Source organism: Amblyomma mixtum, chromosome 5 (assembly GCF_055824585.1).
Source record: "Amblyomma mixtum isolate Tamu chromosome 5, ASM5582458v1, whole genome shotgun sequence".
Lineage (NCBI taxonomy): Eukaryota > Metazoa > Arthropoda > Arachnida > Ixodida > Ixodidae > Amblyomma > Amblyomma mixtum.
In genome coordinates, this window is record NC_143016.1 from 106705033 (window position 1) to 106722124 (window position 17092).

Genomic DNA, 17092 nt, shown 5'->3' on the forward strand with positions numbered 1-17092 from the left:
GACTAAGGCTATGAGAGACGCCGTAGTGGAGGGCTCCGGAAATTTCGACCACCTGGGGTTTTTTAACGTGCACTGACATCGCACAGTACACGGGCCTCTAGACCAACTAAACCAATTTTTTAATTACGATTAACTTATTGGTTAAGTAAGAAGAAAAGTTTTAACTATGGGCTACTTTTTTGTCGAGACATTCTGTGCGGCAGGCCTAAATGTGGGCGGAGCTTCACTGCAGACTTAAGTTGAATTAGACTTATATCAAGCTTTGGTGTGCTGCTGTAAAATGGGCTGTGACTTTAATCCAGCGTCATGCATGCGTGTTCAAATAGTTAATTCTGGTAATAGGCTGCGACTAAATGGAAGATGCTTTGACAGTTGTTGGTGAAACAGGTTGGTAAATTTCTTTGCACATAATTTTTTTTTTCTTTGTATCTATACATAACAGCGTAAGTCAGCGTGTACTGGAAAACTGGCCACTGTTGCAGGTGTTGGTTTTTACTGTTATGCTCTTGTTCTAGTTTATTTTCTTCTTTTTTCTCTCCTTTTGTTGTTTTTTTTTTGCATGTGTATTTATACCTGAAGGCATGGAGTCACTTAATTAACATTCATTACATTCCATTGTCAGAGTGAAATTCCCCTTTTCAGTTGATAAGGTTGTCATGAGAATGCACCACCACTTTGTGCATATTGATGGGAACAGAATTGTGTGCACAATAGTTGTGTCTCGATGAAGTTCAGGCTGGCACATTCTCGGCTGTTGACATTGTTGTGGTCGGCTGTGCGCAGAGCTTGCCGAGAACCCTGCTGACTGGCCTGGCGAGCGTGGTCATGGTGTTGAGATAGGACCTGAAGAAGAGGCACTCAAGAAGGAGAAGTTCAAGCTGAACCAGTTCAACCTGCTGGCCAGTGACCGCATTGCCCTCAACCGCTCACTGCCTGATGTGAGGCTAGAGAAGTATGTGTTTAAACATCATTTCTTCGTATACCAGGTGTTTCAAGCAAGCCCACCTTTGATTTTTAAAAGTATGTTTTTTTAAGGTAAAGAGGAGCTTTTTGTGGCATAGTAGTTGCCAGTGCTAGCGGACACCAGAAAAGGGGCGAATCATGTTAACTAGCAAATAGACAGACCACATTCTAATAGCCATATTATTTTTATAAAGAATTCTGAAAATGCGACTACCAACACTGCTGTGGCTTAACAAATTTTGGCCATTTTTCGCACAATTCGAAAACCACGCTCCTGTGGTGCACGCACTGCGATGTCCATCAAATTGCATCACCCCGTGGTGCACGTCTCACGTGACAGTCTGTTCCGCCTGCACTGCGGTGTTGCTGCTCCAGCCAAGGTGGGGCAGAAAAGGCCATGTGGCGTGTGCACCACAAATGACGCGATTTGATGGACACCGCCGTGCTCCATCGTGGGGGCACAGTTCTAGAATTGCGTGAGAGATGGGTAAAATTTGTTGAGCCACAGTGGCGACGGTAATAGGGTTTTCGAATTTCTGAAAACTAGTATGGCAGTTATTAATGGCCAGCTCTGAGTCTCTAATTACATCTAGGTGCCTATTTGTAATATTTAAAAAATCAACTATTAGAATTTAGTTAAACACGTTACTGGTTAACATTATTTGCTTGTTTTCTGATGTCCACCAGCACTGGTGTCGCTGTGCTGCCAAAAGAATGTCTTTACCTCAAAAAACCTGTTTTTGAAATTAGTGGCAGGCTTCTCTGAAACAACCTGGTAGTGTGTAATTTGCAATAATTAGTCATATCTGGCTTAGCAGCAGCTCTGCCTTTGTACCTGCAGTGGCGCAGTTTTCCTACAACACAGTGTTTGAACAAGCTTAAACTCAATGCATAAAAGGAACTGCGTAAATATTGTTAGTCTATATTTTATCGCACTGATGCAAGTAAAGCAAGCTCTTTTCCTTTGCAATTTTTTTGTATTGTGTGGCAATTAAAATGGCTTGTTTTCATAGTTTTGTGACCTATACACAAAGCTAAGTGAGCTTGATAAGCCAGTGATGATGAAGCTGCTTTTGTAGCCTCTACATCCCAGCATTCATGCTAAGCGGTGTTGAGTGGCAGGGATGACTGTGTAGTGAAAAGTGCTGCTTGTTGAGGCCTCAATCCGGTCTCTCTTTAGTGTCGAGGCAAACTCTCTGATCGGTGTCACTTCAATTCTCTTCCTGCAGCTGCAAAAATAAGGTGTACCCCGAGAAATTGCCTACGACCTCCGTGGTGATTGTTTTCCACAATGAGGCCTGGTCCACTCTCCTGCGAACGGTGCACAGTGTCATCCGGACGGCGCCACGGGCTCTGCTCGAAGAGATCATCCTTGTGGATGATGCCAGCGAAAGGGGTGAGTTCTTACTGTCATGTTGTGTTCACTGAGGGACCCGTGAAGAATTCCACAATTAATATACATAGTTGATCTCATTGCTTTTGTTGTGTTGGGCCTTTAGATCATCAGCATAACATTCTTGAGATCTCAGATTTTGATGAGAGCAGTCTGGCAGTGGTGTGGACATTTTTTTTTTGTTCTTTCTTCGGGTGCTCCACCATAGTTCGTCATGATAGGAAACCCGTTAAACTAGTGGCAGTGGCGGGACTGTTATCCTTTAATTCTCTTGGTTGTCCCACATAATACTTGTTGTGACTATAAGTGTTGAGGAGATTTGTCTTCTGGTATGTCCCACATAATACTTGTCGTGATTATAAGTGTTGAGGAGATTTGTCTTCTTGTACGTGAAACTGAACTGCAAAGTCACGTTTGTGTACGATAAGGGCTGTGGTAAGCAAATGGCCTCGAAAACACTAAGCAGATAATGCCTATATTGTAAAGAAATTGCTTAACCAAACTAAGCGCCCTATTTTCAACAGTGCAAATCAGCCTTGAGGTTGAGCACAGCAAGGGGAGTTTTTCTGTTTTCACGCAGCACCTAGAAGAAAAAAAAATAACTTGGGAATGAGTGCCTATTCATTTTGGTTTTTAAGTGGCAAGCTATAACTTAGCAGTTTACCTCTGTGTGGTAATGCCCTTGCAAAGTTTACCGCTTCTAACAACCAAGGCCACAGGGACATGACACTCGAGCTTTGTGAAATAAAGTATAGAGCGTTACGAGTGCGTCACATTTTATCACTTCTTTTCTTAGCAGAGTGGGGGATTATTGCAAAGTCTAGTGTTGTTCATGTGGCTGTCGTGCAGTGCAGTGACGTTAAAGCTTGTAGTTGGTTCACGCTGATTGTATTGCATTTCTAAAAAAGTGCGTCTACTCTGTTGCAGAACATTTGGGGAAGAAGCTGGAAGATTATGTTGTCAAGCTGGAAGTGCCTGTAAAGGTACGTACGTGTAAATGAAATAAATTTATCTGTATCTGTAATGTTTGCAACATAGTGAGGGACATATTGTTATTTTGGTATTGGCGTATCACTCATGCCCACGGGTGGATTTATGAGCAACTCTTGGAGCTCAGAGGCGTTGCTTCAGTTTGTCAACTTCCAGAAACTGGCCACAGGAGATGCCCGGGTTTTGATTTCAAGTTTTGCAGCTGCAATGATTAAAGGCTTTGTACACTTTATTGTACAAACACAGTTGGCCTCTGGGTGGTTTTAACGTTATTGGTTATTTGTAGTAGTATAAGAGCTCTGTAAAACAGTGTTTCAGGAGACCTGTCCATCGAGGAAGTGTTACATAGTGGCTCAGTCGTGCTGCACATGTGCAGAAGAAAAAAAATTCTTGCCATTTTTTTTGTGGCTCTCATCGTAATATATGAAAATCTTTGTCAAGTGCGGTTTATGCTAAAGTGTGACCTATTTGCATATTCTTTCTTTTTTTTTAACTTCTAGCACTGCCTGCACAATAGTATGTGGTAGAAGTTCGGAGGAGGTCATTGCTAGTGTTTATAGTGAGCATAATATCAGAGCCATGTAAGGAGGCACAGATTAGGGAGCATTGATCAGTAGGCTCTTAATGCCAACTTTGCACCAAGGTTACGCGACTTAGGTTAGACTTTCCAGCAAATGGTGGTAGATGAGGAGATGTAACAGAAAAACAGAAAATGGATAGGCTACCAGCTCGAACATAAAGTGAATGGTGTGATAACATTCTTTTCTCTTTTTTTTTTATCAGGTAATGCGGACAGGAAAACGCTCGGGCTTGATCCGTGCCAGACTTCTAGGAGCAGCTGCTGTCAAAGGCCAAGTCATCACGTTTCTGGACGCTCACTGCGAGTGCACGCAACACTGGCTCGAGCCACTCCTGGCACGCATTGCTGAAGACAGGTGCGGGGCTTGTATCCTAGAGAGCATGTCAGCCATGTTTCCGTGTGACCTTTGTTACCTGCACTGCTCTTGTCATACTAGCAGTTAAGCCGCTGCAGTGGCGCAGTGGTTATGGTGTTCGGCTGCTGACCCGAAAGACGCGGGTTCGATCCCGGCCGCGGCGGCCGAACTTCGATGGAGGCGAAATTCTAGAGGCCCGTGTACTGTGCGATTTCAGTGCACGTTAAAGAACCCCAGGTGGTCGAAATTTCCGGAGCCCTCCACTACGGCGTCTCTCATAGCCTGAGTCGCTTTGGGACGTTAAACCCCATAAACCAAACCAATTGCGATTAATAGCCTGAAAATTCAGAATGCTTGAGAAATGTGAAATTGGGATACCTTATCATGTGTGCTTATCATGTGTGAAATAGACTCGCACTTAACCTGCTCATGGTAATCATTGCTTATTTTGATTATGCCATTTCAGTTACGGTGGAAGGCATGTATTTTTTTTTTTAATTTGAATTTCAGTGAGCTTCAGTCTCAGTAGTATTCAGTGAACTGTATGTGAGAGCTTTGGAATTTTTTTTTATTCTGCTGATTGCAACCTTCATTGGATCGGATGAAGGAGAACCATGCTGTTATCACACAGTGTGTGACAGCAGCACCACAGCACCAATATACTGAATAGTGTCACGCCTCTTACCAAGTATTCTGGTAGTTATTTTATTCATTATCATGCTGGCTAGTGGGTTGAAAACACCTGCACCTGCACAATACTGCATATTCGTCTTTATGTCAGCTTTTGTGCTGGTAGTTACTGAACACACAGCTGTCCTTCTTCTTTTTCCCAACGTATTTCATTACCTCTATCTAGTTTTTACAGTTGCACAATTGATTGTGTAAGCTTTGACTTCATACAAGATTTGTGTGGGGTTCTATTCGTAGTTTGCTTGCCAGTGTAATTCATCTAGTAATTTCTGCATCAATATTTTGTGCTAACAGATTTATGGTGATTCTTTTTTTTCTCTAGTGGCTAACATATTATTAGTATCTGTATTGTGGTTGCAGCCTGTCTGCAAAGCATTAGCTGACTTGAACCAATGTGGCTCATTCTCAGGACCCGAGTGGTGTGCCCAGTGATCGACGTGATCAGCGACGAGACGTTTGAGTACATCTCAGCCTCGGATATGACCTGGGGCGGCTTCAACTGGAAGCTCAACTTCCGGTGGTACCGAGTGCCACAGAGAGAGGTGGATCGTAGAGGTGGAGACCGCACGTTGCCCATCAGGTAACGTCATGCCACATTCTGCTCACCCATTGCAACCCACATGGCTGGTCTCTAAGCCAGTGGTTCAGCGCTACTACCACTGGCTTGAACCTTCTTTAGTGTAGCTTGTACGGGCCCTGGAGGATGGATAAGTTGTCTATGTTTTGTGGAGTCTGCTTCGATTTTGTTAAATTTTGTCCTCAAGAGTTCTTTTTATTCAGCCGTAACATACTTCTCTTACCAGAAAGGTTTTCATGGGCCCAATGTTTATGCAGGTATTCATCTTCCCTGCTACCGCTTACTAAGCCCTCATAAACTGAGAGGCCTTTAACAAACTCCACAGTACCCTTGTGTATGTGGTTCACACTGTGTATGTGGTTCACATGTTCAGAAGCATTCCTAAACGTTCCCTTTCTTCAGCAGGCCTCTTGCATCAAATCTAAACCGAGCCTGGGATTCTTAACGAGGCTGTGCTTGCTGACTAGCTTCAGTTTCTGTTCAAGGAATGAAATTTGCCATTCATTGGTTGCTCTTATATCTGCATTACATGTTGCTCTCTTCAAAGGTATTATGACTTCTGTATGGAGTCATCCCTTGTGTTCAGTGTGATTTCTGGGGGTAGACCAAATGAGGGCAGTGTAGTTAATGAACCTCCAGCCACTTCTTTGTCAGTCCATATTCAGTGCTGTCTCTCCCTCCAGTTATCTCGGCCTTGCTTAGAGCTGCAATGTGGACAAAGCGCATTTAATAGGCAGATGATGTGGTGCAAATGGAAGCAATCTTTGTCCGTCTTGCTAATTCCTTCTTATTGCACCCTTTTACTTTAGGACAGGGAGTCAGTGTTGTTTTAGCTTCACCCATACCTCACAACATGTAGTAAAGTCATAACTCAAAAAAAAACCGACTGTCAGGTTTTAGTGAGTCTTCTGTCGGAAGCTGCTGTTAAGTTATTCATCTGAGTGCTACTTTCAGGCGTACTAGTTCACGGAAGAAGGATGGATAGCTTGGCGTGTTGGTATTAGTAGTTCACTGCACTGTTCGAAAGACTGTTCACCACCCACAGTGAACAAGCTCACTGGCCATATTATCGCACGTCGTTTCGTTTCTTTCAGATTTTTGGTGGTATATTTGCTCTCTCTCTCCTTTCTTTGAGTTTTGCCAAGCATTTAGAGAGATTTCACCATATGTATCATAACATCCCTGCTACCAGCTGCGGCGATGGCTCAGTAGTTATGGTGTTCGGCTGCTGACCCGAAAGACGTGGGTTCGATCCTGGGCACGGCGGCCGCATTTTGATGGAGGTTAAATGCTAGAGACCTGTGTACAATGGGATGTCAGTGCGCGTTAAAGAACTCCAGGTGGTTGAAATTATCCGGACCCTTCCATTATAGCATCTCTCATGGCCTGAATTGCTTTGGGACGTCAAACTCCATAAAACCAACCAAATTCCGCTGCTACCACAACAGCTGCCACTAGGTGTAATTTTCTAATGGGTATGAAATTTCTGCTGTGTTTCGAACTGCAGGGCTTGCTGAATGATGAATTTTGTGTTGTCTTTTCCTTTAAAAATTTATGCGAGGGGAAAGAAGTGAGAACTTATGGAAATATGGTGCAGTACAAAAGTCACAGAGAAGAGCTGGGAAGCCCACTGTGTGCCCTGTCTTGGCACTTGGCTCAGAGTTGCCACAAGCCTAATCGGTGCGGTATGGAGTGGTAATTACCGATAATCATTGCCCCATATTAACTGTAAATGTGTGGAGTAAGTGTGGTGAGACTGGGTTTTTGTCTGTGATGAATTGCCAGTGATGAATTGCCAGTGGACAATTTTGTCTGATTACCACCATTTCAGAACGCCTACCATGGCAGGGGGTTTGTTTTCAATTGACAAGGACTACTTCAACGAGCTGGGCAAGTACGATGAAGGCATGGACATCTGGGGGGGAGAGAACCTCGAGCTGTCATTCAGGGTGAGCTGCATGCTTTTGATCATCGAGAGCTAAAGTTGTTTCAGCAGCTTCTTCCACTGTCTGCTTCCAAGCTCTTTTCACAGTGCATAGGCTCACTGACTTCTCAGCAACACAGCTAGAGGGACTTGTCACAAGGTACAAGCTAACAACTTAGCATCTTGAAATGAAAATGTTAGTGTCTTGAAACAAGATTGTTTCAAACATTGAACTATGTTTTAGCAAATAAGAAGCGGTAAGAGGGCATTTACCTTCAACAGCTCAGTTCAAGGCAGTTTAGTTTGCTTGTGGAATTATGTGGGAAATTATTGCCTATGTGTCATTATGCGTATCTTTGTTATGTTCGTGGATACGTGTGTGCATGTGTGTTTCTTTTTTTCGCATCATATGCATCATAACTTTTGAAAAGAATTTATGCATGTTGGTGAATACAATTTACAAATTGGAATTTGCAGCAAGGATGCATATTACAACTGATCTAAACACCTAAAATGCTGGCTGTCTAACATGTTCTGGCATTATCACAAGCTTCCGTGCTGATTTTTTAAAAAACGTTTTCAATTCACAAATTTCCATCCCGCATTCTTACATGTAAAGTATAATCGCAGCAAGATCACAGCTGATGTGAATTTTATGACACAAATTTGCAACTTCCCTGTTCAAAGTGCATTCTGTATAATGGACAGAACTGTGACTGTTCCAAACACAATGCTCTTCCTCTACGCACGGTGCAAACTTGGGAGCTGTGACGGCACCTGTCAGTACTAAGTGCTTCCCCTCGCATCGCCAATGCTGCGATAGTAAGTTGCACAGCACACTCATTGGGCACTGAGCAGCAGCACAAGATCCGTTAATCGCCAACATTGCTGCCACCAGTCACACAATATGCACTATGATTACCAAGTACTCTTCGTTGCATTAGGTGCAGCTAAGGTACATCAGGGAAATCAGCAGTTATTGCAAATCTGTTACCACAAGCATTTCAGTCCTCATGAACACGTAAAATTGAAGGCAGGCAATGCATATTTTGACCACAGTTGCATTTTTTTCCCATAAATAACAGCAAACTGTCCAGCAAGGAGAGCTGTTAATGGTTATTACAATTACCAGAAGCCCTGTTTTCTTTTAGCTCTCACTACTAGTACTTACCTTAAGCAGTCTGTCCATATTCATTTCTTTTAAACAAAACGAAAGCCGCCGCGGTGGCTCAGTGGTTATGGTGCTCAGCTGCTGACCCAAAAGACGCGGGTTCGATCCCGGCCGCGGCGGCTGGAATTTCTTTGGAGGAGAAATTCTAGAGGCCCGTGTACTGTGCGATGTCAGTGCACGTTAAAGAACCCCAGGTGGTCGAAATTTTCGGAGCCCTCCACTACGGCGTCTCTCATAGCCTTAGTCGCTTTGGGTCATTAAACCCCATAAACCAACCTAAACAAAACGAAAAAAATCTGCTGCAGAAGAAAGCTGACCAGTCGGCTCTTGAAAGCGCTCATTTTGGACTTCTTCTGGAGCCCAATTGTTATGTCAGTTAAACTGCATTGCTGAAATGAGCCTTGCTTTTATTTTCCCTCAGATCTGGATGTGTGGGGGAGAGCTGGAGATAGTGCCGTGCTCACATGTGGGCCACGTCTTCAGGAAGTCAACACCGTACTCGTTCCCTGGTGGGACAAGCCGGATAGTCAACCACAACAATGCTCGTTTGGCCGAAGTGTGGCTTGACGAGTGGAAGGACTTCTACTTTGCTATCAACCCAGGTTCGTCTGAAGCACTTTTCGCCCGTGTGCCAACCACAGAAGGGAATTTTCTGGTGACATAAACTTGCATTTAGGGTGCAGTCATGCCTGTACTTGGAAACTGATACGAGTTTTCGTAGTTGATTGGCTAGCACGAAGGGCCTAGAAGCAGCATTGAACAGGTTGAAAAGCACAAATTTTATGAAACCGAAGCAAATTTAGTGGTTCAACTCTAAGGTCTCTTATGGGGCTGTTGCTACAAAGAATATCGGCAGCAATGGCATGAAAGGCAATGCATGAGACAGTTACTCAGTCAGGAGCTCTCACATTAGTATGCCAATCGTCTCATATCTTTGGGGCTGAGGTCTTTTGTTCAGTACCACATGGTGCTCTGTGAGCACAATTCTGCTTTCTTTTTTTTTTCTCCCCAGTTGCTTTACATCATCTTTTTACTTAAAGCATACATGAAGGCACAGATTAAGAAATTAGGCATGTATATAATGCATGTTTGCTCACTTATGTGTCACATACGTTAGGGAGGTTGTACATGGACCAGAAGAAAGTGAATGGCGTTCTCTCTTTGAATGACCGAACACTGATGCGAAGAGGTTTTCCTCATTTTCAAAGCGTGAACCTTAACGAGTCCTTTAAATCAACACTCAACCTTCCACCACTTGAGAACCGTCGAAAAATCTCACGACTTTGCCTTTTTCATGAATTGTATTACAACTTTCCTTACCTCCGCGACTCATTACTCCTACCTCCCATCAGAACATCGCGTCGCCTCTTCAATTCTCTGAGTGTTCAGCGTTTACATGGTTCTACAATAGCCTTCAATAAATCATTTCTACCTACAGCAATAGAAAATTGGAACCAGTTACCAGACCACATTGTAAACAAGCGTGACGCTAGTAAATTTAGAGACGCACTAATCGAACATTACAGCAAATGAAAAAAACAACTTCATGCTTTGTTTTTTACCATTTATTTTTCTTGTTACTGTTCCCTCCTTTAGCCTATCCGCCACCATGTATTGATTAGAACTGCATCTTAACATTTCATAGTGTATTCCAGTTTTTTGTTTTTTTTTTCTTTTTTTCTTCTTGCATTGCATTGTGTTGTATTTTACTGTATTAACATTGTCCCCTTAACATCTCCCCTTTACTTTGTATTTCAACTGTTTCCCCCCCCCCTTATGTAACGCCCGCAAAGGGCCTTAAAGGGTACAATAAATGAATGAATGAATGAAAGGAGATATGAACTTGAAGTGAATTGGTTGTTGTATAGTAGTTATGGATGCTAAAGTTCACCATAGGCACTTCGTAGTTTTGTCAAATAGATATATTTTTTGAAAACGTGCCATACAACTACTACTAGGCATGGTGTCAGATAGCATATGGCATAATTATTCACTTTTTATCAAGACTCAAGCACTAGTGTCCAATAATTTCATTCACAAAGCTTTGTTTGAAAGTTTCAGCCGAAATCTGTGGCTCTTTATTTCTTGTGTGACTATTCCTTACCTCCTCCCTTCTACTTTTATCAAATAATCAGGGCCTTTTAATGCAATGCCGATGCTCCAAACACCTGATGTTTTTTCTTTCTTTCTTTTAAAATCCTAGCCTTGCTTTCTTTTTTGCACATGTTGCAAGACCTAAGAAGAAAACATGTTCCTGAGAGTTGTTCAGACCTGCTTCAGTGAGAACCATTGCAGTGGAAAATATCAGGGATGTGAAGACAACAATCACAGTGTGCTGTGTGTGCGTCGTCTTCACATATCTGTTTTTTCCTGCTGTGCTAGCTGCTTTTGAAGGGTGTTTTATCATCTACGTGTGAGCAGATTGCCTGTCCAGGGCATTCCTTTTTTCTTCACATTGTTTTTCGTTGATGGAGTATGCTGGTGACTACTGACACTTCATGCATTCTCTTTTTTTTTTTTCTTCTCTCTCTCGTTTCAGCGGCCAAGAATGTCGACAAGGGAGACCTGTCGTACCGAAGAGACCTTCGTAAAAAGCTAAAATGCAACAGTTTTAGGTGGTACTTGGAAAATATTTATCCAGAGTCACACATGCCCCTTGATTACTACCATCTTGGTGAGGTAAGCAGCCGGAGGTGTGCTCAACGCTTGGCATTTTTTTTTACCCCCTGTTGCAGACTTTGTCCCACTGTTCTTATGCGAATTAAAAAGTCTCTTCCTTGAGTTCTTCGAGATTACTTTGAAAAAGAGACATGCTTTATTTTGAGACAGAAACAGAACTGCTTTGAGCCCTTTCTGAGGATCGGTAAATTTGTAAATTTGTTAAACATAATTTTTTTACAATAGGGTCAAACTGTTATGCATGGTTTGCAGTTATGTCACATTTAAAGTCTTTCAAGATGCTCGCTTACTATAGCTGAACTTATAGTCAGAGATAGACAGGCCTATGAGAGAGGTTTTGTCATCAGGGGGTGGTCACCCGTTAGAAGTGTGACCGCCTGAAATTGAAGGCAGGATGCAAAAACACTCCTATGCTGTGCAATGCTAGTGCACATTAAAGAGCTCCAGGTCGTTGAAATTAATCCGCTACCCTTCGGCTGCTTTTGGAAGTTGAGCACCACATAAGAAAAACCTGACCTAATCAGCCAATTAACATGTACACGTAGTGACTGGCATACAACAGCTATTGCAGAAACTGCGGGTCAGAGTTTGCATGCTCACTGCGTGATGAGTGCGATATGCACAGAGGATGGAAAGTCGCATTATGCCTCGATTAAGGGGGCACGCATGGTTGCAGGGCAAAAATTTGTACCACGAGTTCTTTTATTCTTGCTCAGTTTTGAAGGAACTTATATATGCCAGAAGAGAAAGTGAGTGTACCGGACTGGAAAAAACGATCAATCTGAAATTGGCCTTTTTTTGTTTGTTTTGTTCCCTTCAAGTTTAAATTTTCGAGAGTCAACTACTGTTTCAAATGAGAAACCTGGAGCAGTGCTAGTGGATGTCTCTGAAGCGATTCTGGTAGCCTTACTTTTACTTTGTCTAGTGGCGATAAGAGTGAAAAAGCATGGCTTTGCAACGCCTGTCGTCTCCCTTTCTCTGCCTTCCCTCTGCCTGCATCCATCATCAGATCAAGCATGCGGAGTCCCCCAACTGCCTGGACACATTTGGACGCAAGAGCGGTGAGAATGTGGCCGTCAGCGCGTGCCATGGCATGGGCGGCAACCAGGTGTTCGCCTACACCAAGCGGCAGCAGATCATGTCTGACGACAACTGCCTGGACGCCTCTTCTCCGCGAGGTCCTGTCAAGCTGCTACGCTGCCACGGGATGGGCGGCAACCAGCTCTGGATCTACAACAAGGAGGTAGCGCCCGCTGCACAGTCATGGAACCCCATTTGTTGTGTAGTAACCTGTTCAGTAAAACGGCCAGTCAGATCATCACCTAAATATGTCCCTATTTTAACACAATATCGTTAAGGGCCCCGTTCACCAGAAAATCCAGTGTCAGCGTTGTGAGTGAAAAACGACAGGCATGGCTCTGGCAGGTGGTCTCCAGAGAGCGACCTAGGAGACAGGTGGGCCAGCTAGGTCACGTGACCTTGGGTCGTCATCACAACCTGCCCACTGTGACAGGTGGCAGTTGAATTAATGATTGGTCGATAGAGCAACCTAGGTCGCACAAGGCTGACTGCTAGGAGCACCTGCCATCGTGCGGCAGTGGCGCATCGCTCAGCCGCTGCACCACTGTGCCAGGAGGGGTATGAGGACTCCCAGGGATCCACGAATGTAAAGAATGACCTTCTGCATATATAGGAATTAACCCATTACGCTATTGCATCATGGGTCTCCATTTTTTTTTCTTATTTGAAGCCATTGATGAGAGAAAAGCAGGCTTCATTAGTTCTTTCTTATACAGTCGCCAACCGATTTTTCGGACTCAGTGGGATCCAGGAAATGGAAATAATGTTTCTGCAAAAAACCGGCTTTAAAAATTGCAACCTTCGCTACACCCATGTTCCGCATCCAAGTGATAATATTAGACTGTATCTGAGCCACACTCATGCTTTCGTCATGTCCACACCACCTCGCATCACAAAACCAGACTGTAGGACACAGCTGCAGGTCATTCCAAGAACAAATACATGCACCACATTGAGCAAGAAGTCGTTTCCATAGGAAACGACTTCTTGCTGAGTGTCGTTTCCATGCTGAGTGTCGTTTGTGAGTGTCGTTTTCATAGGAAATGACACTCACAAAGACAGAGGTAACCCATGGGATGACGCCAGCAGAAACAATCGCTTCCAAAAACCCACATCGCCCCCACATCTGCTCTGCACTGTGGGTGGTGTTGTCCAAGCCATGGTGGACGCTGCAGCTGTCCGTTTCAATGCTATCGAAAGCATGACTGGGGCTCCGATAGAGTCTGTTATTGCTTGCAAGTGAAATGTGTTTGCTCTTTGCATGCCATTATATCAGGTGGCAGCGATGAAGTGCAGAAAGCCAGGCCTATCAAAGCTAGTCTGTCTGATTGACTCAGTTTAACTCTGGGATTGACTCAGTGATTGACTCGGATGGCACCTTTCGCCTCAGCGGAGGACCAGTTAGTTATGACAGTGGGGCTTGCTCGCGTCTATATTAGGCTGAAAAAATGAGTTGTTGGTTGAAAAACAATGCCCACAGCATTGTTAGCATCTGTTTTAGTCTGAAAAGTCTGAACTTTTGGACTCCACAGAGTTCTAAATATCCGTTGGGCAAATATACATGTTCCAATCAGGTGCCTAACGGTTACCTTGTGAAGCCTGAAACATCGCGCAAGTTCGTATTATTAGAGTTTGAAAAATTGGTTAGCTACTATGTTCTTATTCGTAATATTTCTTCATTCGCTCATTGAACTTTTAGGCTCTCTGGGAACTGCGAAAAATGGAAGAAATTCCAGCTGGAGTTGGCTGGAAGTGGAAATTTTCCAGCTGGACACAATTTCTAGTTACATAATCCAGCTGGAAATGACTTTTTCCAGCTGGAAGGGTGGGATTTCTGGTTCCGTAATCAAGCTGAAAATGGAAAGCTTTTCATGTGGGAAGTTAAATGCAGGTCTGAAAAAATCAAGCACTCAATTGCGATGCATCCAAAATTTCAGTCGCCCTTATACACTGGCTCATTGGGCATATTGCAGTGTCCTAATAAAGTCCAGCATGTCCAAAATATCCAGTCAGGATTTACAGCCAGCCACAGTTCGTCGTATTTCGGGAAAAAGCACAGTAGTATTTCTAGTTCAAAGGTTCCTTGTAGTTGCTACATGTTTTTAGCTGTAATTAACTTGCAGTGAGTTTAGTTGTATGCTCGGAATTTTGTGAAGTACAGTCATGGGGATCGTGGTTGGCAGGAAAGGCAATACTGCAGTCAACTGTCAATAACTCAAAGTAGACAAGTGTTTAGGTGATAAGAAAGTCTTATCTGGTGATGATTTGTCTTCGCCTCATAACGTCCATAATTTTTTCCCACTACATGCATTACAGAAACCACTGAATTTGGCAGCACATAGCATACAAGTATAGAAGGAGGTCAGTCGACTTAATCTCAAAGAAAGCACTTAAAAAGAAATACTCTCCTGTACATCAAACCAAATGGGCATGAGAAAGATAGTTCTCTTGGGAAACATGTAGGGGTATCGTTGAGAGTCCTTGGACCCCTCTGTGGCCATGTTTCTTGTACCTACTAAGAAGCCACTTAAGAAGAACAACATTTCAATAATTCTTTGTCAAAGACTCAGCTTTGCTGCTCGCATATTTCTGCTTAGTGGACAAGGGATGCAAGGAGGGCTTTTGAAGAGTTCCATGATGTAGATCTTCCGCATCAGCTTTTACAATCAATTCCGCAAAACTTACGGCTGCATTCATTTTTACGTGTAACATATTCTTCTGCACTGTTTGTTTGATTTGACCCTAGTGAAGCCTAATATGTGCTTTCCAAGCCGGTTTAATTCTGTGCTCCTTGCTTCAGTTTTGCTTCGCGAGGCTCATTTCTGCGGTGTCGTGCCTTGCAGGAGCAGTCGTTCAAGCACGTCAACACGGCGCGCTGCCTGGACCAGCCGCAGCCGAGCGACCCCTCCCTGCCCGTTCTGAGGGAGTGCGACGGCAGGGCTTCGCAGCGGTGGATCATGCAGGGGAAGTTCAAGTGGCAGGCCTCCTAGGGTGTCAAACAGTGGGACCACTTCCCCCACGTGGCCAACCGCGGATGCGAAAGCAAGCAAGCAAGCCCGCCAGCGAAAAAGGGAAAGGGCAGCGACTGCGGGACTCGGCTGCTGCCACTTCGCAAGCTGGAATCATTCCTGGGCACCTGGTGCGCGCGTGCCTTCTCTGTTGAACTTGTGGGAGGAAGCGGTGGCTTTGAATGGACACTAGCTCGCTTGCCCCGGACACTGGGCCTGCAGGAGGCAACCACATCTGGAGAGCAGCTGCAGGGAGAAATATGAACCCTCTGTTAAGCACCTGGAAGGGTTTTCAACCACATTTCAAGCATTCTGCGAATCGTGCTGCATCTCTTAACAATTTATCTTTACTTGCATCGGTAGTACTGCAAGCAGAAGCTTTTTTTTTTTTTTCGCTCGAAGACGCTGTCAGTGTTACAAGGGCCAGGGACAGTGTAACGGTGCATGGCACAACCATGAAATGTCTTTGTGTCGTGTGGATGCTTTGTGGTCAGTAATGTTGCTGTCGTACTGCTGCTGGAGTGTGACCAATGATACACAAGCCTGCTTATTGGTTGGTATGTTTTAACTTTCGCAAAAAGAGGCCAGTTGGGTTCTTAGTGTCGCTTTGGTGCAGGTGAAAAAAAAATCACACGCTTTCATCTATTCGAATGCTAGCCAGAAATCCAGAAAAGCATTCCACTTGTGAACTGCACTGCAAGTATCGCCTCACAGGTGCTTGAAACTGGAGAAAACCCGTGCAAGTAAGAATGCTTCCGCACCGCAAGCCTCCACCTTGTCAGCTGCCGCCAGCTCGCGTGGTTCTGCTCAGGCTGTGAATGCAACCTTGCAGAGACTGCCTCTCTCAGAGACCAGATGTGATTACGTGCTTATTTGGTGGTGCCTGTCTGTTTTGCCACATTCCTCAAGACAACTAGCTGTGCAACCCAAGGACAAAAGCCACGTGTACACAGCAGTGTTCCTATATTGCTTCCAACATCCATTCTGTTCTTTTTTTTTTCCAGTTTTTCATCATTCCTTGTGACTCTGACTCTTGCAGAGACTGCGCAGAGGATGTTTCCCCAACAGCAACTGTGGAAATGCTGAAATGCAAATGGGCCAAGTTAATTTTACGTACTGCATAGCTGGCGTGATCTGTCTTCGCCTCTCTGCACATGTGTCCTTGTGAGGAATGACTTGAATGGGAGTACTGCATCAATTGTGTGCTCCCGTGCTCCGGTGATATTCACTCCAAATGCGGAAAAAAAAGAGGATGCAACCAAACATTGTTAGATCGTCAGCGCTGCGCACCACTGTTCGGGTCAAGTCGCGCATGTTGCAATGTACCATTATTGTTATGATGAACCATGTCATTGTTTTTATTTTGTCGTTCTTTTCTTCATCATGGTAGGCTCAAGGGCAGTTTCTTGTTATCAAGTGCTAATTTGTTGTTCCAATCCCTTTTTGTGTGAATGTTTGAAAGTGTGATGATTTAATTTTGTCTTTATTTCCATGATTACATTCTCAAATTGTTGTAGCCGCTCTTTAAACATGCGGCTCTGTTCTCCTTTGAAGAAAAACCATTTTCTTTTGAGCTTGTAAGCTGGGTGTCGAATCTTCAAACTGCAGCAATATCTGTGAAAGGTGAATGTGTTACAATGGCTCGGTTCCTAAAAGTAAATTACAACAGTACGTTTTGATCA

General features: G+C 44.0%; 1 protein-coding gene across 6 annotated transcripts in view; it reads left to right on the plus strand.

The window, feature by feature from the left end:
- The window catches only part of LOC149343277 (polypeptide N-acetylgalactosaminyltransferase 13-like), a 282002-nt gene extending 264910 nt beyond the window's left edge, over positions 1-17092 (plus strand). For all 6 annotated transcript variants that reach the window (XM_089545812.1, XM_089545813.1, XM_089545814.1 and 3 more), the window contains 10 exons: positions 784-952; positions 2193-2359; positions 3284-3339; positions 4130-4281; positions 5381-5551; positions 7380-7497; positions 9065-9245; positions 11183-11322; positions 12332-12565; positions 15246-17092. In XM_089545812.1, the coding sequence (XP_089401938.1) occupies positions 784-952; positions 2193-2359; positions 3284-3339; positions 4130-4281; positions 5381-5551; positions 7380-7497; positions 9065-9245; positions 11183-11322; positions 12332-12565; positions 15246-15392 (1535 nt within the window). In that variant the 3' untranslated portion in view covers positions 15393-17092. The remainder of the gene's footprint in view (positions 1-783; positions 953-2192; positions 2360-3283; positions 3340-4129; positions 4282-5380; positions 5552-7379; positions 7498-9064; positions 9246-11182; positions 11323-12331; positions 12566-15245) is intronic.